General features: G+C 43.0%; 1 protein-coding gene across 1 annotated transcript in view; it reads right to left on the reverse strand.

Moving 5' to 3' along the window:
• The window catches only part of LOC106604189 (protocadherin Fat 2), a 75,647-nt gene that overhangs the window by 36,828 nt on the left and 13,166 nt on the right, over positions 1-25,653 (reverse strand). The window contains exons 3-12 of the mRNA XM_014198621.2: positions 24,967-25,278; positions 18,099-18,157; positions 17,739-17,849; positions 13,844-14,053; positions 13,321-13,528; positions 4,971-5,110; positions 4,605-4,880; positions 4,181-4,391; positions 3,729-3,915; positions 91-3,574 (exon numbers count right to left, since the gene is read on the reverse strand). Of these exons, the coding sequence (XP_014054096.2) occupies positions 91-3,574; positions 3,729-3,915; positions 4,181-4,391; positions 4,605-4,880; positions 4,971-5,110; positions 13,321-13,528; positions 13,844-14,053; positions 17,739-17,849; positions 18,099-18,157; positions 24,967-25,278 (5,198 nt within the window). The remainder of the gene's footprint in view (positions 1-90; positions 3,575-3,728; positions 3,916-4,180; positions 4,392-4,604; positions 4,881-4,970; positions 5,111-13,320; positions 13,529-13,843; positions 14,054-17,738; positions 17,850-18,098; positions 18,158-24,966; positions 25,279-25,653) is intronic.

Genomic DNA, 25,653 nt, shown 5'->3' on the forward strand with positions numbered 1-25,653 from the left:
CATCTTGAACACAGAAATCATAAAGAATTGCATACAACATTCAAGTACAAAAATATAATATCAATGAAAAAAAGATCTGAAAAAACATACCTGGATGACGGTGGTTCCTGGTGGCATGTTCTCAGCCACGAAGGCCTTGTAAGGGTTGGCCTCGAACACCGGCACATTGTCATTCACATCCTGGACCTGGATGCTGACCGACACCAGCGAGGCTACGTCGGTCCCGTTGTGGTTGCCTTGAGCAATAACATCTATCTGATACCACTTGGTCTTCTCGTGGTCAATGCTCTTCTGGACGAGTAGAGTACCACTCTCTTTATCCAGAGCAAACACTCTGTCTCTGTTACTCTCCACAGTGTTGCCGTTGACCAGTCTGTAGATGACTGGCATGTCAGAGTCAGCCTTGATCGTCCCGATCTCTGTTCCGATGGAGATGTCCTCGGCTGCGGAGAAGGTGTACAGTGGCTCGGAGAACTTCGGAAGAGGGACCTCAGGTGGTACTACTTTCACCTGCACCGGAACCGTGGAGTTGTAGAACGGTAATCCGCCGTCCCGAGCCTTGACTTTGAAGTTTAATATCTTGTTCTCTTGACCTATCAGGCTCTCTTTGACGCTGACTATGCCAGTGAAGGGGTTGATCTCGATGATGTCCTGGGTCACTTCCTCTGCTTCGTCCACGGTGTAGGTGACGTCAGCATTTTTACCGTCGTCTGCATCGTATGCCATTATCTGAATCACGGGAGAACCTTTGTTTACAGTAGACTGGATTGAGACCTGATACTCTGATGCTTTGAACTGAGGGGCATTATCATTTTCATCTGTCAGGATAATCTTCACAGTGCAGAACGCTACTTTCCCTCCTCCATCTTTAGCCATCACCTTGATGGCGATCACTCTTTGAGATGGGTTCTCTCGATCTAAAGGTTGAGATGTTACGATCTGTCCATTCTTGTCTATGGAGAATTTGTCATCTGCCAGTTTGTTGATGATGGTGTAGTCCACACTGCCGTAAGGTCCATCGTCAGGATCTATGGCGGCCAGGCGAATCACGCGTGTTCCAGCCTCAGCGTTCTCAGCTAGTTCCGCCTCGTAAATGTTTTTGTTAAAATAGGGACTGTGTTTATTAGTGTTCATCATATCAATGTTCACAGGGGCTGTGTTCTGGAAAACTCCATCTGACACAGCCACGGTGAGGTTGTAGAATGGGTCCACATTTCTCTTGCAGACGTTAGAAAAGGAGATCATCCCGGAGGATTCGTTGATGGCGAAGTATCGTCCCTCATTACCTGAGAGGATCTTATACTGTAGATTGTTCAAGTCTCTGGTGTCGGGGTCCGAAGCTTGGATTTTTATGACGATGTGGCCACATTTGGCCAATTCATCCAGTGTTGCCTGATAGTGGGTCTTGGAGAAGTTTGGAGGGTTATCGTTGACATCGGTTACGTTAACAATGACATAGGCATCGCTGCTCAACGGGTTCGTGCCATTATCTATGGCTTTGATCTTTAACTGGAAGTGTTTTGTCTTCTCATAGTCCAACACCTGTCTTGTAACAATTAGACCACTCTGTGGGTCTATTTTAAAGAAGTCTGTTTCATTTTCCCCCGTCCCCAAAATATGGAAGGTTAAGTCTTTATTTCTGCCTGAGTCTCTATCTGTGGCTGATATCTGTAATACAGACGTTCCTATGGGTAATCCTTCAGGTATATCCACTGTGTCAGTCAGCTTGGAGAAGACTGGAGCGTTATCGTTAACATCTTCAACTTCTATTTCGACAACGGCCTCTGAAAAGGAGCCTGTCACAGAGTCAGTGGCTCGTACCGTCAATAGATGCATTGTCTGGCTCTCATAGTCCAATGAATCAGTGACACTCAACACTCCTGTTTTAAATTCTATGTGAAAGTTTTTTGAGGCATTCTTCTCTTCCAGATTGTAAATAAGCCGGTATCCCTCAGGGTTTCTTGCTTGTACATGCAAGATGGTGGTGAAGGGAGATATGTTTTCAGGGACTTTCAGAAGATAGAGCAAAGTCTGAAAAATGGGGTTGGTGTGATTTCTCACCGTGATACTCAGCTCTGCTGAAGTGGTCCAACTGGGCGAGCCCTCATCTGTGGCCAGGACAGTCAGGGCATATTTATTGGTAGCTTCAAAGTCTATAGGCCGCTGAAGAGACACGTCACCAACATAAGGGTCTATCCTAAAGAGATCAAAATCCTCCTCCAACAAGTACATAATAGAGCCATTTTCTCCAAGATCACTGTCGGACGCCATGACTTGAAAGATTACATCTCCTGGGTCCGTGTCTTCAGAGATCATCATGGAGTGAGGCAGGTTCAAGAACCTTGGTGGATTGTCATTGATGTCAACTATGTAAACGTTGACGTGGGTTATTGCCCAATGAGGGGGACTCCTCATGTCTCTCACCTCCACCACTATGTCATAGACATCCTGCTCCTCTCTGTCGAAGGGGACGCCGGTGGTCTCAAGCACCCCTGATGTTGGGACTATAGCAAACCGTCCCATTGGGTTCAACACAGAGTAAATCAGAGGCTCGTTCAAGTAACTACCTGAAGCTCTCAACACAGCTAACATTTTGACCGTCATCGAGTTCTCCTCAATGGTGGCTGCATACAATTCCTGCTCAAATTTAAGATGTCCGCCTGCTGTTATGTTGGTGACGTTTATCTTAACTGTGGCAAGGTCTTTGTACAGGCCGTCAGAGGCTTTGACCAGCAGCTGGTAAAATGATTTAAACTCTGAAACATTGTTTACAGAGATAGTACCAGTGGAAGGATGAATGAGAAAAGCATCTTGAAGGTTGCCCTCTGTGATGCTGTACGAGACAACTGAATCTGCATCTTGTGCCGTGACCCGTACAACTTCCATCTCTCTGACTGGAGGGAAGACGATGGACGACTCGTATACCGGCCTAGCAAATTTGGGGGAACAGTCATTTAAATCCAGGACACGGATTGTGACTCTGGCTGGCTCTGCTGCGTACAGCGACGGTTCCCCTGAGTCCCGTACCTGAATGCTGAAGCTAAACTCAGGTGTTTCTTCAAAGTCCACCTCCGATATCACAGAGAGTGTACCCATGTTTGGATCTATCTTGAAGACTTTCATCGCTTCTGGTTCCAGGATTTGGAAGACTAGGAGAGAGTTAGAGTCCCTGTCAGCATCAGAGGCTCGTATTACCAGAGGTGTGTTGCTCTCCCCCATCACCATGCTGTTTATGTGAGCAGACTCACTAATCTGGCCATGGAATTTCTCCTGGAGGAACACCGGTGGGTTATCATTCTCATCTATCACATAGACGTAAACAACCGTATCTGACCAGGCTCCTGCCGAGGTGCTGGCACGCACTTTGAGTCTGTATGAGAAACACTCCTCGAAGTTGAGGCTCATTTGGACAGAGAGAACTCCGGACTCTGCATTGATGTGGAACGTTCCGTTAGGGTCTCCATCTTTGATGCTGTAGTGGACTGCGGATGGGCTGGCTGCAGAGACAGTGATCACGGGAGTTCCCAGAGGACTGTCTTCACTGACTTCCGAGAAGTACTCATCAGAGGGGAACCTGGGAGAGAGAAGAGAGAATGTTTTTTATTAGCAATTAGGAAAGCAGTACATAATATCAATAGTAGCTGACGTTGAATTATTTGACACAATTTACAAATGAAAACATTTAAGAATGATCAAACAACATAATGCTACGTTATATACATATTAACCTGGGAGGGGTTCTGTCTGAGAGCAGGACAGTGATGTAGACAGAACACAGGTCGCTGTGCTGGGGGAAACCCTGGTCTGTGGCCTTCACTGTCAGATGGAACTGCTCCTGGGGTAGGCTGTCCAGAGATTTGGTGATAATGATACTCCCCAGCTCGCCATCAATGTCAAACGTGTTGTCGACATTCCCTGGAAAGATGGACAATGACCAAATAAAAATGAACTAATTATTTTACAAACATATTTTTGGTGTATATAATGTTTTAAATTGTCAACGCATTTGTCTATATGTGAGAGTAAAGTACAAATCTATCTCAAATAATGATTTTAGAATAGAATATACTTCTATAGCACTCTTTTAAAGAAAGCTGAAAACAGATTATCATGCTTGAAGAACATTCACAATTCAAATCCATCGTAATCTACCCCCCATAATCTCTGATCTGGGTAGTACCTGAGTGAAGGGAGTAGATAATCTGAGCGTTGCTCCCCATGTCCTTATCCAGAGCCTTGACACGATGCACCTCTGTCCCAGCCGCAGCCAGATCGGTGATAGTGCCCTCATAGCCAGCTGCCATGAAGGCAGGAGAGTGGTCGTTGCAGTCCTCCACATAAACCACTGCCTTCACAAAGTTTCTTTTCACTGGGATCTTCTGATCTCGAACCTACGGAGTAAAAGGAGATGGTGAGAGCAGGACAGTGGGGGAAGTTAACTTAATCCAAATTCAAACTTCTAGATAACCAGAAATGATTGCTATAATCTGACAGAGAGTACTTTATAAAACGGTTATGATAGATACGCTGTACTTTAGATCCTCCATGTTTTCAAATGGTAAGGGAGATGAAGGAGACATCACTAAAAACATCAACAACATTACCATCACAATGAGCGTGTGCACAGAAAGCTTCTCACGGTCCAGCTGCTCAGTCATGACCAGAACACCACTCTTAGGGTCCAGATGGAAGTTCTTCAGGCTGTCTGGATGGACGCTGCTGTGGAGCGAGTAGATGAGTTTGCTGTTGCTGTCTCGGTCCTGAGCAGAGATGTGGAGGATGTCCTTCCGTGGAGAGGTGTCTTCCGGTACTCTGACCTCGTAGATGGACTTCGTGAACATGGGTCGATGCTTGTTCATGTCCAGCACATGGATATATGCCTAGGAAACAAACAGACAGACAGGAAGAGCAACTTAATCAAAAGTTTTACCATAACTACTAATTTACTATGTATTTCATATGTGTATCACCTGTGTGGTTGTGACCTGATGCCCGTCTGTAACCTGTACAGTCAGATTATAGTTGGACTTCCTCCCTGCATCCAGAGGCCTGGCGATCACCATGCTGCCTGTGTTCCTCTCAATGTCAAAGTCCCGCTCCTCATCGCCCCCTGGGAACAACACAACAGATAGGAGATGGTATAAATAAATCAATATCATTAAATCTCCTCATGCAAGGACAGTTTGAAGTTTGACAGTTCTACATTTTGACCGTTGAAAGGCCTCAATGGAAGCCTGCCCAGAACCCCTCGGGATGTTTGGCTTTGTATGTGTCTGTCACTGAGACTGGTCCCAATGGCCTTATGGGAGGAGTGAGTGAGAGCCCATACGGCAGTTGTGACACACAGGTGTGTCATCCAGAACCATAATGACTTGGCTGTGATTGGAGGATCATTCTTTCTACAGATGGACGTGTGGGCAGCTGTTTGGAGCGTCCACTGGAAATGGAGTTTGCCCAGTCAGGACAGTTGGAAAGACAAGAACACCAACAAAACATCCCAAAACTACTATTTCACCACTTTGAATGATGGCCATCGCCCCCGAATGAGTGCGTGTGAATACGGAAGATGAGCTAAGAGGCCCTCCCCTCATTGAACATAGGCCACAAACACACGTACTGTATTGCACCCTCAACAGTTAAGAAGCATTACTCCCTGTGCATACTACGCCTCCTTTTACTGAGAGCAAAAAGCAAACAATCTGCCAGTATGGGTCCAAGGAACCACCGTCATCCTCGCATGTTCAGCCATGTATGTATTAATGACAGAAAACAAGGTTGCAGAAAAGGGTCCCCCCCCCCGTGTCCAAGTGTACCAGAATAAGTATAACACAATTGTTTAAGGGGAAGCATTTGGCAGAGACACACTTTGAACAGACGCCGGGAACAGTAGGGGTAAAGCTCATGCTTGTTCAGCCAGATGGTGTTTATTAAGAAATATCTGCACCTTTTCAAGGCTCACATGACTCCATTTTAAACAAGCTTTGCCTTTTAATTTCCCTTGGTGGGGCTACATGAAAATAGGGCATTTTAAAAATGTCACTTCTCCCACAAAATGTTGAGCATTATTGAATAATGAATCATATGTTTAGATATCTAGTTGGTGCTTTTGCAACATTTGAAAAAAACAACTCAGGTTGATGTTTATTGGCATGAATCTTCCCACTGGGCACAGACGTCAATTCAACGTCTATTCCACATTGGTTCAACGTAATTTCATTGAAATGACGTGGAAACGATGTTGTTTCAACCAGTGTGTGCCCAGTGGGTTGTTTGCTTTTTGTCTTAATTTAAGGTTAGGGTTAGGCATTAGGGTTAGCAGTGTGGTTAAGGTTAAGGTTAGGGTTAGGCATTAGGGTTAGCAGTGTGGTTAAGGTTAAGGTTAAGGTTAGGGTTAGGCATTAGGGTTAGCAGTGTTAAGGTTAAGGTCAGGGTCAGGTTTAAAATCAGATTTTCTGACTTTGCGGCTGTGCCAGCTAGTGACCACTCTGCAGAGCTGCCTCCAGAACAACATTCATGATGAAAAACACTAACCTGCGGAAAAATCAAACATCCAAATTATCCAATGCCCAGATAAAAAAATATTGCCAGACGGTTTGAAAGAGAAGTCATAGATTGCTTAAATAGATAATAGGTTGAAAAGCAGCTGTCAGTCAAAGATCAAGTCAAATGAAAAGCTGAAAAGCTGAGGTCAACACATTAGAATTGCATTGGATGACGCATTTAGCCAGCAAGTTCTTTTCAAGACGCTATCTGAAGTGCCATGGTTCGGTTAATGTAATAATAAAAATCACTGAGATGTACAGTACCAGTCAAAACTTTGGGCACACCGACTCATTCAAGGGTTTTTCTTTATTTTTTACTATTTTATACATTGTAGAATAATAGTGAAGACATCAAAACTATAAAATAACACATATGGAATCATGTAGTAACCAAAAAAGTGTTAAACAAAATATATTTTCTATTTGAGATTCTTCAAAGTTCGTCCGATTGCAGCAGAAAAAAATGCTTCAGAGAGTTCCAGTAACAGACATATCAACATCAACTGTTCAGAGGAGACTCTGTGAATCAGGCCTTCATGGTCGAATTTCTGCAATGAAACCACTACTAAAGGACACCAATAATAAGAAGAGACTTGCTTGGGCCAAGAAACACGAGCAATGGACATAAGACAATAGACTGGTGGAAATCTGTCCTTAAGTCTGATGAGTCCAAATTTGAGATTTTTGGTTTCAACCACCATGTCTTTGTGAGATGCAGAGTAGGTGAACGGATGATCTCCACATGTGTGAATCCCACCATGAAGCATGGAGGAGGAGGTGTGATGGTGTGGGGGTGCTTTGCTGGTGACACTGTCAGTGCTTTATATATTTTAGATTCTTCAAAGTAGCCACCCTTTGCCTTGATGACAGCTTTGCACACTCTTGGCATTCTCTCAACCAGCTTCACCTGGAATGCTTTTCCAACAGTCTTGAAGGAATTCCCACATATGCTGACCACTTGTTGGCTGCTTTTTGTTCACTCTGCGGTCCAACTCATCCCAAACCATCACAATTGCGTTGAGGTCGGGTGAATGTGGAGGCCAGTTCATCTGATGCAGCACCCCATCCCTCTCCTTCTTGGTCAAATAGCCCTTACACAGCCTGGAGGTGTGTTGGGTAATTGTCCTGTTGAAAAACTATTTATTTTTGCACTAAGCTCAAACCAGATGGGATGGCGTATTGCTGCAGAATGCTGTGGTAGCCATGTTGGTTAAGTGTGCCTTGAATTCTAAATAAATCACTGACAGTGTCACCAGCAAAGCACCTCCACACCATCACACCTCCTCCTCCATGCTTCACGGTGGGAACTACACAGGCGGAGATCATCGGTTCACCTACTCTGCATCTCACAAAGACACAGCGGTTGGAACCAAATATCTCACATTTTAACTGATCTAATGTCCATTGCTCATGTTTCTTGGCTAAAGCAAGTCTTTTCATCTAATTGGTGTCCGTTAGTAGTGGTTTCTTTGCAGCAATTTGACAATGAATTCCTGATTCACGCAGTCTCCTCTGAACAGTTGATGTTGAGATGTGTCTGTTACTTGAACTCTGTGAAGCATTTATTTGGGCTGCAGTTAACTCTAATGAACTTATCCTCTGCAGCAGAGGTAACTCTGGGTCTTCCTTTCCTGTGGCGGTCCTCATGAGAGCCAGTTTCATCATAGCGCTTGATGGTTTTTGCGACTGCACTTGAAGAAACTTCCGGATGTACTGATCTTCACGTCTTAAAGTAATGACGGACTGCCATTTCTCTTTGCTTATTTGAGCTGTTCTTGTCATAATATGGACTTGGTCTTTTACCAAATAAGTATATATTCTGTATACCACCCTTACCTTGTCACAACACAACTGAATGGCTCATTAAGAAGGAAAGAAATTCCACAAATGACCTTTCAACAAGGCAGACCTGTTAATTGAAATGCATTCCAGGTGACTACCTCATGAAGCTGGTTGAGAGAATGCCAAGAGTGTGCAAAGCTGTCATCAAGGCAAAGGGAGGCTACTTTGAAGAATCTCAAATATAAAATATATTTTGATTTGTTTAACACTTTTTTGCTTACTACATGATTCCATATGTGTTATTTCATCGTTTTGATGTCTTCACTATTACAGGGAGGGAAAAAAGTATTTGATCCCCTGCTGATTTTGTACATTTGCCCACTGACAAAGAAATGATCAGTCTATAATTTTAATGGTAGGTTTATTTGAACAGTGAGAGACAGAATAACAACAACAAAAATCCAGAAACATGCATGTCAAAAATGTTATAAATTGATTTACATTTTAATGAGGGAAATAAGTATTTGACCCCCTCTCAATCAGAAAGATTTCTGGCTCCCAGGTGTCTTTTATACAGGTAACGAGCTGAGATTAGGAGCACACTCTTAAAGGGAGTGCTCCTAATCTCAGTTTGTTAACTGTATAAAAGACACCTGTCCACAGAAGCAATCAATCAATCAATCAGATTCCAAACTCTCCACCATGGCCAAGACCAAAGAGCTCTCCAAGGATGTCAGGGACAAGATTGTAGACCTACACAAGGCTGGAATGGGCTACAAGACCATCACCAAGCAGCTTGGTAAGAAGGTGACAACAGTTGGTGCGATTATTCGCAAATGGAAGAAACACAAAAGAACTGTCAATCTCCCTCGGCCTGGGGCTCCATGCAAGATCTCACCTCATAGAGTTGCAATGATCATGAGAAGGGTGAGTAATCAGCCCAGAACTACACGGGAGGATCTTGTCAATGATCTCAAGGCAGCTGGGACCATAGTCACCAAGAAAACAATTGGTAACACACTACACCGTGAAGGACTGAAATCCTGCAGCGCCCGCAAGGTCCCCCTGCTCAAGAAAGCACATATACATGCCCGTCTGAAGTTTTCCAATGATCATCTGAATGATTCAGAGGACAACTGGGTGAAAGTGTTGTGGTCAGATGAGACCAAAATGGAGCTCTTTGGCATCAACTCAACTTGTTTGGAGGAGGAGGAATGCTGCCTATGACCCCAAGAACACCATCCCCACCGTCAAACATGGAGGTGGAAACATTATGCTTTGGGGGTGTTTTTCTGCTAAGGGGACAGAAACAACTTCACCGCATCAAAGGGACGATGGACGGGGCCATGTAACGTCAAATCTTGGGTGAGAACCTCCTTCCCTCAGCCAAGGCATTGAAAATGGGTCGTGGATGTGTATTCCAGCATGACAATGACCCAAAACACACGGCCAAGGCAACAAAGGAGTGGCTCAAGAAGAAGCACGTTAAGGTCCTGGAGTGGCCTAGCCAGTCTCCAGACCTTAATCCCATAGAAAATCTGTGGAGGGAGCTGAAGGTTTGAGTTGCCAAACGTCAGCCTCGAAACCATAATGACTTGGAGAAGATCTGCAAAGAGGAGTGGGACAAAATCCCTCCTGAGATGTGTGCAAACCTGGTGGCCAACTACAAAAAACGTCTGACCTCTGTGATTGCCAACAAGGGTTTTGCCACCAAGTACTAAGTCATGTTTTGCAGAGGGGTCAAATACTTATTTCCCTCATTAAAATGCAAATCAATTTATAACATTTTTGACATGCGTTTTCAGGATTTTTTTGTTGTTATTCTGTCTCTCACTGTTCAAATAAACCTACCATTAAAATTACAGACTGATCATTTCTTTGTCAGTGGGCAAACGTACAAAATCAGCAGGGGATCAAATCTTTTTTCCCTCACTGTATTCTACAATGTGGAAAATAGTAAAAGTAATGAAAAACCCTGGAATGAGTAGCCGTGTCCAAACTTTTGACTGGTACTCTATGTCCCACAACAAAGCCTTGCTTTCATGGGAATATTTTCACAAACATATCTATGCAGCAGAAATGTTAATACCATAGTCTTATTTTAATGTGCTACCATAATTGGTGTTTGGGATCAAACCTTCTTTTTTCCAAGTTAATCCAAGTTAATTTCATTGTCAAAGAGCTAGATGAATACTTTAGCAAAGTGTCAACAACATGTTCTGCCACGTGGCCACGTGAGGCAGATCATCCATCAGAGTTAGGCTCTACCTATCCTGTCGTGTCCTGGCCCTTCATCTGAGGAAATATGGCTTTGTTCCCCTCGTGCTGGGGTGTAGGGCACACACACACACACACACACACACACACACACACACTGGGCCCCTGCCCCTCGCTGAGGTCTTATCTGCCACACCGAGACCAGGCCTGCTGCTCTGTTCAACAGCAGAGTGTCATGAACTCAATCTACTATTATAGTTTACATGGTGCACAGCAAAACACACAGCGCACAGCAAAACACACAGCGCACAGCAAAACACACAGCGCACAGCAAAACACACAGAGCACAGCAAAACACAGAGCACAGCAAAACACACAGCTCACAGCAAAACACACAGCGCACAGCAAAACACACAGCGCACAGCAAAACTCACAGAGCACAGCAAAACTCACAGAGCACAGAAAAACACACAGCGCACAGCAAAACACACAGCGCACAGCAAAACACACAGCGCACAGCAAAACTCACAGAGCACAGCAAAACACACAGCGCACAGCAAAACACAGCGCACAGCAAAACACACAGAGCACAGCAAAACACACAGCGCACAGCAAAACACACAGAGCACAGCAAAACACACAGCTCACAGCAAAACACACAGCGCACAGCAAAACACAACTCCATGCCAGATTCTCATCATCTGTCACGCCCTGACCTGAGAGAGCCTTTTTTATGTCTCTATTTAGGTTGGTCAGGGTGTGATTTGGGTGGGCATTCTATGTCCTTTTTTCTATGCTTTGTATTTCTTTGTTTTGGCCTGGTATGGCTCTCAATCAGGGACAGCTGTACATCGTTGTCGCTGATTGGGAGTCATACTTAGGCAGCCTGTTTTCCTTTGGGGTTTGTGGGTACCGTAAATTCCGGACTATAAGCAGCAACTTTTTTCCCAGGCTTTGAACCTCGCGGCTTAAACAATGACGCGGCTAATATATGGATTTTTCCCGCTTTCAATTTTCTTTTCTCCAAAAAAACACATTCTGGTGACGTGCTCAGTTTTTTGGCGGCATGAAGCTTTCATTAGACCAATGAAATTGACAAACGGGTTAAGGTCAAACAACTTTTTTGTTTACTGTTTAGATTAAATCGAGCGCTCTCAAACTTCCCATCATTCTGATTACGGTAGTCATTTTGTCACCCTCCTCATGGCAAAGACACGGAGAAATGCATATGATGCAGCTTTCAAGTTGAAGGCGATTGATCTGGCTGTTGGAAAAGGAAATGGAGCTGCTGTACGGGAGCTTGGTCTTAATGAGTCGATGATAAGACGTTGGAAACAGCAGCGTGAGGAATTGACTCAGTGCAAAAAGACAACTAAAGCTTACTGCTAATTTTTAATTTTTTTGTTACAAGCCGTGTTTCGTTAAAGCCTATTTATTTTTGTTACAAGCCGTGTTTCGTTAAAGCCTGTGTAAAGTTCATTTGTTTCAATGTACCGGTAGGCACCTGCGGCTTATAGACATGTGCGGCTTATTTATGTTCAAAATAAAAAAAACATTTTAAATTCAGTGGGTGCGGCTTATATTCAGGTGCGCTTAATAGTCCGGAAATGACGGTAGTTAATGTCTGTTTAGTGTGTGAGGATTCCTGACAGGACTGTTTGGCTGTCGTTTGGTTTTTCTTTGTGAAGTGCCTTTTTCATCCAAAATAAAAGATGAACAAATTCCACGCTGCACCTTGGTCCTCTTCTTCCAAAGACAGCTGTTACATCATCAATAATAATTTATTTTCCTTCACAATCCATTCGCAATCTTCAATGGGTCGCGTTTTGACTTGCCTTTAAGTACATTCCAAAAATGTGTGAAATGTTGATAGATCATTTTGACTCATTCCGTTTGGTCAGTTTAATAAAACAACTACGTTTACGGTAACTTTACTCTAAGCTTTTATTGTGTCAAGTAATATAACTTCTGCAATAAAAACATGAAATTATACACATCTGATCATATTTTCCTGGATGTTAGTTTCTATAAAATAGGCTGTAATTCTACACACAAAAAAAAAACACTTAGCTGTACTTATGCATGGTCCATATCATCAACATACTGCACATCTCCACACATCACTTTAAACACATCTAGTCACTTTAAACAATGCCACTTTATATAATGTTTACATACCCTACATTACTCATCTCATATGTATATACTGTACTCTATACCATCTACTGCATCTTGATGTAATGTATCACTAGCCACTTTAAACAATGCCACTTCATATAATGTTTACATACCCTACATTACTCATCTCATATGTATATACTGTACGCTATACCATCTACTGCATCTTGCCATCTTGATGTAATGTATCACTAGCCACGTTAAACAATGTCACTTCATATAATGTTTTCATACCCTACATTACTCATCTCATATGTATGTACTGTACTCTATACCATCTACTGCATCTTGCCTATGCCGCTCGGCCAACACTCATCCATATATTTATATGTACATATTCTTATTCATTCCTTTACACTTGTGTGTATAAGGTAGTTGTTGTGAAATTGTTAGATTACTTGTTAGATATTGCTGCACGGTCGGAACTAGAAGCACAAGCATTTCGCTACACTCGCATTAACATCTGCTAACCATGTGTATGTGACCAATTTGTTTTGATTTGATTTGAGACTTAACCAGGTTAGAATCAAGTCACTTCCCTGTGTGACCAATAAATAATTTGCTTTGATTTGACGTCAGAGTTAGCGATGTAAGTCCTCACCTGTGATGTCGTACCACAGTAGCCTCTGTGTCTCCGTGGCGATGATCCCCACCATGTGAGTGACAGGATCCGTCTCCATGACAGTGAAGGTCAAGTGTGGCTCGTCAAACGTCAGCGGATCGGAGGTGGGCGTCGGCTTGGGGATCCACTCTACGTCGAGGCGGACTGTCGACGATCTCACCGGGCTCCCATGGTCCTCTGCTTTGATCTGACAGAGGGAATGGATGGGATGGAGAGGACAATGCTAATGTTATTGCGCTGGGGTGTGGATCTTTGTGTTACTCATCACACTACATGAGAACATGACAGGGTTGGTGTTCATCACAATGGTGTTCACGTGCATCTTCACATGCAAGTTTACACTCTGCATGTGAACGAGAGTCATGAAAGAAGATGTGATTGTTTTTGTTTTGGGACAGCAGGTGTCCTAAAGAGTGCTCCACCATTGCGTGTGGTTGTGAAAAGCAGAAGAATCTGTGGAACATGTTAACTATGTGGTTATATTATGATCCTGCCCACGTACCGTGAGGATGCTGTAGTTGCCTGCTGTAAAGTCCCCGCGTGCCATCACCACCCCAGTGTCTGGATGGATCTCAAACCTCTTGTCCTGGTTGTCCTGGAGACTGAAGGTGACCTCAGCATTAGGCCCTTCATCGTCGTCCTGGGCAACCATCCGACACACCTCCGCCTGTGGTTCCGCCCCCTGACCCCTGTGTTGCTCAGGTAGTTTGACCTGGAACCAATCAATGAATTAAACAGTCACATTTATTTATAAAAGCCCATTATTACATTAGCAGTTGACACAAAGAGCTTTAATAGTAAGTAGGGCTTAATGGCATCCTATTCCCTAATTAGTGCACTAATTTTAACCAGATATGGTCAAGTCAAAAGTAGTGCACAATGGCTGCGTTTAAACAGCCAGTCCAACTCAGATATACAGTGAGGGAAAAAAGTATTTGATCCCCTGCTGATTTTGTATGTTTGCCCACTGACAAAGAAATGATCAGTCTATAATTTTAATGGTAGGTTTATTTGAACAGTGAGAGACAGAATAACAACAAAAAAATCCAGAAAAACACATGTCAAAAATGTTATAAAATTATTTGCATTTTAATGAGGGAAATAAGTATTTGACCCCCTCTCAATCAGAAAGATTTCTGGCTCCCAGGTGTCTTTTATACAGGTAACGAGCTGAGATTAGGAGCACACTCTTAAAGGGAGTGCTCCTAATCTCAGCTTGTTACCTGTAAAAAAGACACCTGTCCACAGAAGCAATCAATCAATCAGATTCCAAACTCTCCACCATGGCCAAGACCAAAGAGCTCTCCAAGGATGTCAGGGACAAGATTGTAGACCTACACAAGGCTGGAATGGGCTACAAGACTATCGCCAAGCAGCTTGGTAAGAAGGTGACAACATTTGGTGTGATTATTCGCAAATGGAAGAAACACAAAAGAACTGTCAATATCCCTCGGCCTGGGGCTCCATGCATGATCTTGACACCTACTCATCCCAGGGTTTTTATTTATTTTTACTATTTCTACATTGTAGAATAATAGTGAAGACATCAAAACGATGAAATAACAGAAATGGAATAATGTAGTAACCAAAAAAAGTGTTAAATCAAAATATATTTTATATTTGAGATTCTTCAAAGTAGCCACCCTTTTGGGGTCCCGAGTGGCGCTGTGGTCTAAGGGACTGCATCTCAGTGCAAGAGGTGTCACTGCAGTCCCTGGTTTGAATCCAGGCTGCATCACATCCGGCCAGCTGTGATTGGGAGTCCCATAGGGCGGGGCACAATTTGCCCAGCGTCGTCTGGGTTTGACCGGGGTAGGCCGTCATTGTAAATAAGAATTTGTTCTTAACTGACTTGCCTAGTTGAATAAAGGTTAAATAAAAATTGATATTAAATAATGTGCCTTGATGACAGCTTTGCACACTGTTGGCGTTCTCTCAACCAGCTTCATGCGTAGTCACCTGGAATGAAATTCAATTAACAAGTGTGCCTTGTTAAAAGTTAATTTGTGGAATTTCTTTCCTTCTTAATGCATTTGAGCCAATCAGTTGTGTTGTGACAAGGTAGGGTTATTATACAGAATTACTTTAAGACATGAAGTTCAGGCAATGCAGAAAATTTCAAGAACTTTGAAAGTTTCTTCAAGTGCAGTCATAAAAACCATCAAGCACTATGATGAAACTGGCTCTCATGAGGACCGCCACAGGAAAGGAAGACCCAGAGTTACCTCTGCTGCAGAGGATAAGTTCAATAGAGTTACAAGCCTCAGAAATGGCTGCCCAAATAAATGCTTCACAGAGTTCAAGTAGCAGACACATCTCAACATCAACTGTTCAGAGGAGACTGCGTGAATCAGGCCTTCATGGTCAATTTGCTGCAAAGAAACTACTACTAAAGGACACCAATAATAAGAAAAGACTTGCTTGGGCCAAGAAACACAAGCAATGGATATTAGACCGGGGGAAATCTGTCCTTTGGTCTGATGAGTCCAAATTTGAGATTTCCAACCGCCATCTTTTTGTGAGACGCAGGGTAGGTGAACGGATGATCTCCGCATGTGTGGTTCCCACCGTGAAGCATGGAGGAGGAGGTGTGATGGTGTGGGGGTGCTTTGCTGGTGACACTGTCAGGGATTTATTTAGAATTCAAGGCACACTTGAATGCGCTTAGTGCGACTATCATTTGTTTTTCAACAGGACAACTATCCAAAACACACCTCCAGGCTGTGTAAGGGCTATTTGAACAAGGAGAGTGATGGAGTGCTGCATCAGATGACCTGGCCTCCACAATCAACTGACCTCAACCCAACTGAGATGGTTTGGGATGAGTTGGATCACAGAGTGAAGGAAAAGCAGCCAACAAGTGCTCAGCATATGTGGGAACTCCTTCAAGACTGTTGGAAAAGCATTCCTTATGAAGCTTGTTGAGAGATGTCATCAAAGCAAAGGGTGGCTACTTTGAAGAATCTAAAATCTAAAATATATTTAGATTTGTTTAATTAACACTTTTTTTGGTTTCTACATGATTCCATATGTGTTATTTCATAGTTTTGATGTCTTCACTATTTTTCTACAATGTAGAACATAGTACAAATAAAGAAAAACTCTTTAATGAGTAGGTGTGTCCAAACTTTTGACTGGTACTGTGTATGTTTTTTAACTTTCACTCAGTGGGATTTAGGTGACATGGGCAGCCGCCCCACAAAAAAAAAATCGGAATGGTGACATTTGTGCGATCGTTTTTCTTTCGTTCATTTACACGTCACGTCAATGATAGCATGTCACCGTGTGGGACTGTGGGTCAATTAACCTTGTTGGAGTGGGCGCCCTGATTCTAGTTGGTGAGCTAGGCAGGCTACTGCCTGGGAAGGGCTCCCACTCAGAAGTACGAGATGGGGAGGGGGGCGGGGGTAGGTTGACCTCAGGTCTCCCCACTGGAAGCCCGAGGTAGGGGGAGCAGGATAATCTATCAAATAGTGCACCTCTAACTTTGTACAGTACTAATGCAATTAGTCAAATCAGTCACACTACGAAATGCTACCAAATAAACCACAATTCATTCACAACACTGTAAATATATACAGTAGTTTCACAAACATACTGTTGCATTTTTTTCTGGTTTGGGCAAAATCGTTAAGAATAATATAAATAATATAAACCAGTCAGCACACCACCAAGGTGAATTGGTTTAGTCTTGACTCTTGGTTGACAGTGTTGGGGGATGGGTAATGTAGTCTTGAATCTTGGTTGACAGAGTTGGATGATGGGTAATGTAGTCTTGACTCTTGGTTGACAGTGTTGGGTGATGGGTAATGTAGTCTTGACTCTTGATTGACAGTGTTGGGTGATGGGTAATGTAGTCTTGACTCTTGGTTGACAGAGTTGGGTGATGGGTAATGTAGTCTTGACTCTTGGTTGACAGTGTGGGGTGATGGGTGATGTATTGATGCTCGAGTGCTAAATCAACACAAATTTGTTTCTATTTGTCTTTGTTACTTCTTTTTTTATATTTGTGAGTCTTATTTTTGTATATATTTTTATAATTATATAGTTTTAAATGTTATAATTATTTATTTGTGTTGTTCCAAACGTCTGAATAAAAATTACAGTTAGTGCAGAATGGTGCTTTTTTTGTGGGGGCGAGGGGCGCTGAAGGGGGGATTCGCCCTGGAAGCCATACAAGCTAGAACCGCCACTGCTTTCACTAATTGGTATTTTGACCAATTAGATCAGCTCTGAAAAAAATATCTGATGTTAAAAGATCTGATGTTATTGGACAAAAGACAAAGGAGTGGAAAAAATATCAGATTTGGGCTGCCTGTATAAACACAGCCTATGTAGGAAATAGGGTTCCATTTTGGACGCTGACCCGAAACCACAAAGAGCCAATAGAAGCAGACCTGGAAGAGCTTGTGGTTGAACTGGGGTCTGTTGTCGTTCTCATCCAGCACCTGGATGATCACTGTAGAGGTGGAGCGGAGAGCAGGGGTTCCGTTGTCTGACACTATCACCTGAGAGGAGAAGAGGGTGAAGACGAGTTAGTCTAACAGTAGGATATGGAGGTTTGATTGAGAATTAAAAGAAGAAAAAAAAATATGTATCATAAATCACATATATTTTGTGAGAAATGTTCTTTATCAAGACCACACACGTTATGGATAATTTATAGACTAGTTTAAGCTCTCATTTCAGGCCTTTTTAACGATCTCATAAAAAATGCACATGTTGTTTAATGACAAGCAGGTGTCTCAGTCTCTCACCTCGATACTGTGCTCAGACTTCTGTTCCCGGTCCAGAGAGGTCAGAGTGGTGATGACGCCTAAGAAAACAGAGAGAGAGAAGGAAACAGAGACAGAAAGAAACAGAGAGAGAGAAGGAAACATAGAGAAGGAAACCGAGGGAAGGAAACAGAGAGAGAAGGAAACAGAGAGAGACGGAAACAGAGGGAGAAGGTAACAGAGACAGAAAGAAACAGAGAGAGAGAAGGAAACAGAGAAAAGGAAACAGAGAGAGAGGGAAACAGGGAGAGACGGAAACAGAGAGAGAGAAGGAAACAGAGGGAGAAGGAAACAGAGGGAGAAGGTAACAGAGGGAGAAGGTAACAGAGGGAGAAGGTAACAGAGGGAGAAGGTAACAGAGGGAGAAGGAAACAGGGAGAAGGAAACAGAGGGAGAAGGTAACAGAGGGAGAAGGAAACAGGGAGAAGGAAACAGGGAGAAGGAAACAGGGAGAAGGAAACAGAGGGAGAAGGAAACAGAGGGAGAAGGTAACAGAGGGAGAAGGAAACAGGGAGAAGGAAACAGAGGGAGAAGGAAACAGAGGGAGAAGGAAACAGGGAGAAGGAAACAGGGAGAAGGAAACAGAGGGAGAAGGAAACAGAGGGAGAAGGTAACAGAGGGAGAAGGAAACAGAGGGAGAAGGAAACAGAGGGAGAAGGAAACAGAGGGAGAAGGAAACAGAGGGAGAAGGAAACAGAGAGAGAAGGAAACAGAGGGAGAAGGAAACAGGGGGAGAAGGTAACAGAGGGAGAAGGTAACAGAGGGAGAAGGAAACAGAGGGAGAAGGAAACAGGGAGAAGGTAACAGAGGGAGAGAAGGAAACAGAGGGAGAAGGAAACAGGGAGAGAAGGAAGATGGGAGGGAAGGAGGATGTAGGAACAGGGTAATCAATATGAAGTCTTTCCCACATGGACAGCAGTAGCTGGGTCGTTCCACGAAATGAGTGGTATTTTTTATTATTTTTGGTATTTTTTATTGAATTTGAATTTGAAAAGCCTGTTATATTAAATGAAGTGCCATTTCATAAAGACCACATGGAGAGTTCAATAAATCTGATTTTTATATGAATAAAGGCTTGCTAAATTGATAACATTTAATCGAAATATTTCTCGAAGTTTCCCCATCATAGTGAAGCCCTAGTTATTTTTTTACTTTGACAAAGTCATTTCTGGAGATCATTATTTATTTAATGTGATAAGTGATTCATTTATGTCCTTCGCTCCTTTTGAGGTCAACCCTGATAGGGTGGCAGGTAGCCTAGTGGTTAAGAGCATTAGGCCAATAACCAGAAGGTTGCTGGTTTACATCGCAGAGCTGATTTGGTGAAAAATCGGATGTGCCCTTGAGCAAGCCACTTAACCCTAATTGCTCTGGATAAAAGTGTCTGCTAAATGACAAAAATGTGAACTGAACTGCTGTTTAAATGGATTGAAACTCTTCCTATTCAAATTCATAGAGTAAAAGCAGGTGAACTGGTTCTTCTCTTTTTGTCCATTTTCTGATGTTTTGTGGTGGAAAAGTGAGCGGGTGGAGCATAACACATCAACCTTGTTCAATTCAATTCAATTCAATTCAAGGGGCTTTATTGGCACGGGAAACATATGTTAACATTGCCAAATCAAGTGAAGTAGATAAAATACAAAAGTGAAATAAACAATAAAAATGAACAGAAGTTCCCTATAAATAGACAGGTTAAAAATGTTTTAACAAAAAAAAACGAATATTGTGAAGCTTGCGTTCAATTGCCACTCCCTGTTGCACACAACAAGCTTCCATTCCCCCTGTCACAAAGGGATTTATGGATGATTTAAGAATGTTAAAATCAGCTGAAATCAAATGTGTTTTTTTTACACTTCTCAAAAGGCACCAAATTAGTGGAATGACCCAGCACACCTGTCACTGTCTGAGCCCCATGCAGCTGGTTAACTCATCTGTCTTCCCACAACACCGACTGTTTTACTAACAGTGCTCATGTGGCTTTACGGTCTAAACAAACAAACCTCTGAGAACTTTCTAGAACCTGTTATTTTTATAAAATACTCAACATTTTAGGACTGTGGATATTTTAATACTCTAATGTGTGTTGCAGGACTTAGCCAATACAATCCAGCAGGTTAACATTTTTCATCATAAATGTTGTTCTGGAGGCAGCTATGCAGAGTGGTCACGAGCTGGCACGGCCACAAAGTTATAAAATCAGATTTTAACCTTAATGCCTAACCATAACCTTAACCTTAACCACACCACTAACCCTAATGCCTAACCATAACCTTAACCACACCACTAACCCTAATGCCTAACCATAACCTTAACCACACCACTAACCCTAATACCTAATGATAACCTTAAATTAAGACCAAAAAGTAAATGTTTGTTTTCATGAATTTTGACTTTACAGCTGGCCTAAGGGGAAATCGCTCAGCCTCCAGGACAAGTCTTATGACAATAAACGTCAACCTGCTATAATCTGACTAGGTATCCCCTTTTCCCTTTCCCCTTTTCCAATCTATCCACTGATACACTATCCACTACTGTATTGTCATTTGGTAAAGATTTCCCACGCTGCTTCTGTTCCTTTAACAGACCAATTCTCCTGCCACGCTGCTTCTGTTCCTCTAACAGACCAATTCTCCTGCCACGCTGCTTCTGTTCCTCTAACAGACCAATTCTCCTGCCACGCTGCTTCTGTTCCTCTAACAGACCAATTCTCCTGCCACGCTGCTTCTGTTCCTCTAACAGACCAATTCTCCTGCCACGCTGCTTCTGTTCCTCTAACAGACCAATTCTCCTGCCACGCTGCTTCTGTTCCTCTAACAGACCAATTCTCCTGCCACGCTGCTTCTGTTCCTCTAACAGACCAATTCTCCTGCCACGCTGCTTCTGTTCCTCTAACAGACCAATTATCCTGCCACGCTGCTTCTGTTCCTTTAACAGACCAATTCTCCTGCCACGCTGCTTCTGTTCCTTTAACAGACCAATTCTCCTGCCACGCTGCTTCTGTTCCTCTAACAGACCAATTATAATGACAAATTAAAGGGTCTATGAGATCAGAAAACCTGACAAAACAGGTTACATGACTGGTTTGGCCTTTTTCAGCGGTGTTGAAATCTGGGTGAGGTTGTCTGTGTCACAGCCTGAGTTGATATCAGAGTAGTGGCCTACAGACTAAACATGCCTTAGAAACGTTAGTTTAGTTCACCACTTGACTGCCCCAAGTGACACCACAGGGACTGACTACCATGCAAGGGTGTGTGTGTGTGTGTGTGTGTGTGTGTGTGTGTGTGTGTGTGTGTGTGTGTGTGTGTGTGTGTGTGTGTGTGTGTGTGTGTGTGTGTGTGTGTGTGTGTGTGTGTGTGTGTGTGTGTGTGTGTGCGTGCGGGGGGGGGGTTGAAGTGAGTGGAGATGATCATTTAAGGTGCATTTAGCTTTTACGACGCTCAAAACAAATCCTGCTGGGTCTTTAGTGGAGACATATTATTTAGACAGGTGAGACACGTTAGAAAGTGTGCTGCTGCTTTTATCATTTAGCTCAGACTTGTTAGTTTACATCCTGTGTCTGTGTTTTTGTAATGAAGTTGCCCTTCTCTCCTAGGCCTCTTGACCTCCATATGTTTTCTTCTGGGGTGGCAGCTAGCCTTGAGGTTAGAGCGTTAGACCAGCAACCTTGTTTGTGTCCCAGTGCAGACAAGGTGAAAAGCTTTCTCTGTGCCCTTGAGTAAGGCACTTAACCCAATTGCTCTTGGGGTACTTGACGATGTGACCCCACCCCCTGGGGGCGTTGGGATATGCAGAAAACACAATAACAGGACAAATAAAAGCACCTCCAAATTATTAGTATTTTCTAGTTTAGGTTTTTCTGTGTCTTCCAGCTGGTAATACAGCTAATACTGCTTGTATTCAAATGTATTACTGGTTCTTATCTGACTTCCTACTGGGACATCTCTACAGATACTGTACCTTGTGTACTTAGCTGCTACACTCCTGAATTAAGATCTTAGTCAGACTTCTCTGAGTCATGTGTATCCTGTTCAGACATGAGGAGCACAGCTCATATCCTCTCAAGGCAGCCATAAATCTACCATGCTGTTGTGTGATAGAAGCTGAGGTTTCACTTCATTGATAGTGTATTATTCACCTACAGTTTATTCAGAAAGTATTCAGACTCCTTGACTTTTTCAAAATGTTGTTATGTTACAGTAACAAAATTATCATCAATCTACACACAATACTGTACACAATAATAATGACAAAGTAAAAAAAATGGTTTTTAGAATTTTTTGCAAATGTATAAAAATGTATTTACATAATTACTCAGACCCTTTGCAATGAGACTCGAAATTAAGCTCAGGGACATCCTGTTTCCATTGGTCATCCTTGAGATGTTTCTAAAACTTGACTGGAGTCCACCTGTGGAAAATGCAATTGATTGGACATGATTTGGAAAGGCGCACACCTGTCTATATAAGGTCCCACTGTTGACAGTGCATGTCAGAGCAAAAACCAAGCCATGAGGTCGAAGGAATTGTCCGTAGCGCTCCGAGATAGGATTGTGTCTTGGCACAGACCTAGGGAAGGGTACCAAAACATTTCTGCAGCATTGAAGGTCCCCAAAAACACAGTGGCCTCCCATCATTCTTAAATGGAAGAAGTTTGGAACCACCAAGACTCTTCCTAGAGCTGGCCGCCCGGGCAAACTGAGCAATCGGCGGAGGTAACCAAGTCATGGAGGTAACCAAGGACCTGATGGTCACTCTCACAGAGCTCCAGAGTTCCTCTGTGGAGATGGGAGAACCTTCCAGAAGGACAACCATCTCTGCAGCACTCCACCAATCAGGCCTTTGTGGTAGAGTGGCCAGACGGAAGCCACTCCTCAGTAAAAGGCACATGACAGCCCGCTTGGAGTTTGCCAAAAGACACCTAAAGACTCTCAGACCATGAGAAACAAGATTCTCTGGTCTGATGAAACCAAGATTGAACTCTTTAGCCTGAATGCTAAGTGTCACGTCTGGAGGAAACCTGTCACCATCCCTACGGTGAAGCATGGTGGTGGCAGCATCATGCTGTGGGGATGTTTTTCAGCGACAGGGACAGAGACTAGTCAGGATCGAGGGATAGATGAACAGAGCAAAAAAATCTAAAAAAAATGTTTTTTGCTTTGTCATTATGGGTTATTGTGTGTAGATTGAAGAGGGGGAAAAAAAGATTTAATCAATTTTAGAATAAGGCGGTAACGTAACAACATTTGGAAAAATTCAAGGGATCTGAATACCCAGTGCAGTCAAAACCCTGATTTCCCTGTGTTTTATATACACTGAGTGTACATCTTCCTAATATTGAATTGCACCCCCTTTTGCCCTAAGAACAGCCTCAATTCGTCAGGGCATGGAGTCTACAAGGTGTCGAAAGCGTTCCACAGGAATGTTGGCCCATGTAGACTCCAATGCTTCCCACAGTTGTGTCAAGTTGGCTGGATGTCCTTTGGGTGGTGGACCATTCTTGATACACATGGGAAACTATTGAGCATGAAAAACCCAGCAGCATTGTAGTTCTTGACACACTCAAACCAGTGTGCCTGGCACCTACTGCCATACCCCGTTCAAAGGCACTTAAATATTTTAACAAGTGACATCAATAAGGGATCATAGATTTCACCTGGATTCACCTGGTCGGTCTATGTCAAGGAAAGAGCAGGTGTTCCTAATGTTTGTACACTCAGTGTATATTTACACACTATGAGGTTGTAATAATACTGTGAAATTGTAAAAATGATGATAATACCCTTTTAGTGTTAGAGCTGTTTGAAAAGACTGCCTGAAATTTCTGCATGTTTTAGTGGGAGGAGTTAGTAAATTAGTTAATAGACTAATAAGAAAGAGAGCTGTAAACCTCTCTGCCAATAACAGCTAGTTTTCCCCTCCCCACTCAGACCACTCCCAGGCAGTCTTAGCGAAACTAACCTGTCTCTTGACTACACTGGGTGTTTCTATAAAACATCTAATCTATTGTACGTCTTCCAAGGCATTAATGGAGTGTCTTTTCAGCTTTAATCCTTTGGCGTTAGCCTGGGGGTAAGGAGACAAACACACACACACACACACACACACACACACACACACACACACACACACACACACACACACACACACACACACACACACACACACACACACACACACACACACACACACACACACACACACACACACACACACAGCCCAGCAGAGATTACAAGTCGAGGACGGACAGACTTGTAGGAGCTTGCACGTAGAGCTAATCTGGTTGCAATTTGCCCTGTTTTCAAAGGCCCATGCTGTGTTGCTGTGTGACAGACACTCAGCTGCAGGATGAATCTGTCAGAGATGTGGGGTTTAACTTTCTGGTTCGGCAGTTGATCTTTTACAGTCACTGCCCTCCCAGCCCAGACATGACTGGATCATTTGTACAAAAAAAATGTTTTTAAATTGTACATTTACAGGTAGAAAATAAGTGTAGTTTAACCTTGCTCTGGCTTCACGTGATGTGGCACACCCTGTGTGATGCATGTGCACATTACTGCTGACACATGTTATAATCTACCATTTTCTATTCAACTTGAGAAACCACAAGCCGCCATGTTTTACAGCTAGTTAAACGTTATATTGAGATGTATATTTGATACACATGAACAAGAAAAATAGCAAAAATGAGATGTACATTTGACGAAACTGAATGGATGTTGTAGGTAGTCAGATATGATATGGACACAATAGAGCAGCCTGCATTTCCTCAAAGGCGTTAGACTAATGATGCAGAAATAAAAACACTTTATAATCACATCGATCCGTGTTTCCTTGTGAAATGTGTCAGTTACCTGTCTTGGGGTTGATGGTGAAATACGTCTGTGGTGACTCCGACAGCTGGAAGGTGAGTTTCCCCACAGAGGAGCTGTCCACGTCAGTAGCAGTGACCTGAAACACTGACTTGTCTTTAGGCATGTTTTCCAGGACGGAGCCAAAGTAGACTGGCTGGGACACCTGGGGAGGGTTATCATTGATATCCAGGACTTCCACAAATATGTCTGTCCAGGTCACTAGAGGGATGGTGCCAAGGTCTTTGGCATAGACCGACAGCCAGTAATGTGGGACGGCCTCACGGTCCAACGTCTCAGCCGTGCGGATTACTCCTGCAAAACAGAAGGAGAAATCGTTTATAATGTCATCCATCTGTATTTGTATTATTTTTTTTTGCTGACAGGTGTGGTGATGAATAACTTGGATAGTTAAATCATCTAGGTTTACACCCAAAAAAGTTGTTATTTGGTTAAAACTGGAGGATACGCTATCAAAATCTAAAAGATTATAAGTAGGAGTAAGATTCTGAAAGGGAGGTCATGTGTATCAGTGCAGGTATTCAGCACTACAATGACACAGCATTGTCTATTTCTATTTCTCTATCTAATTGTCCAACAGGAGGGAGCCATGCTAATGAGATGTGATACTATGTGAGGTCACAGGCTATCCTCTGTAAAGTAGCCAATATGTAGGAACAGGTCCCAAGC

Source organism: Salmo salar, chromosome ssa05, assembly GCF_905237065.1.
Source record: "Salmo salar chromosome ssa05, Ssal_v3.1, whole genome shotgun sequence".
NCBI lineage: Eukaryota > Metazoa > Chordata > Actinopteri > Salmoniformes > Salmonidae > Salmo > Salmo salar.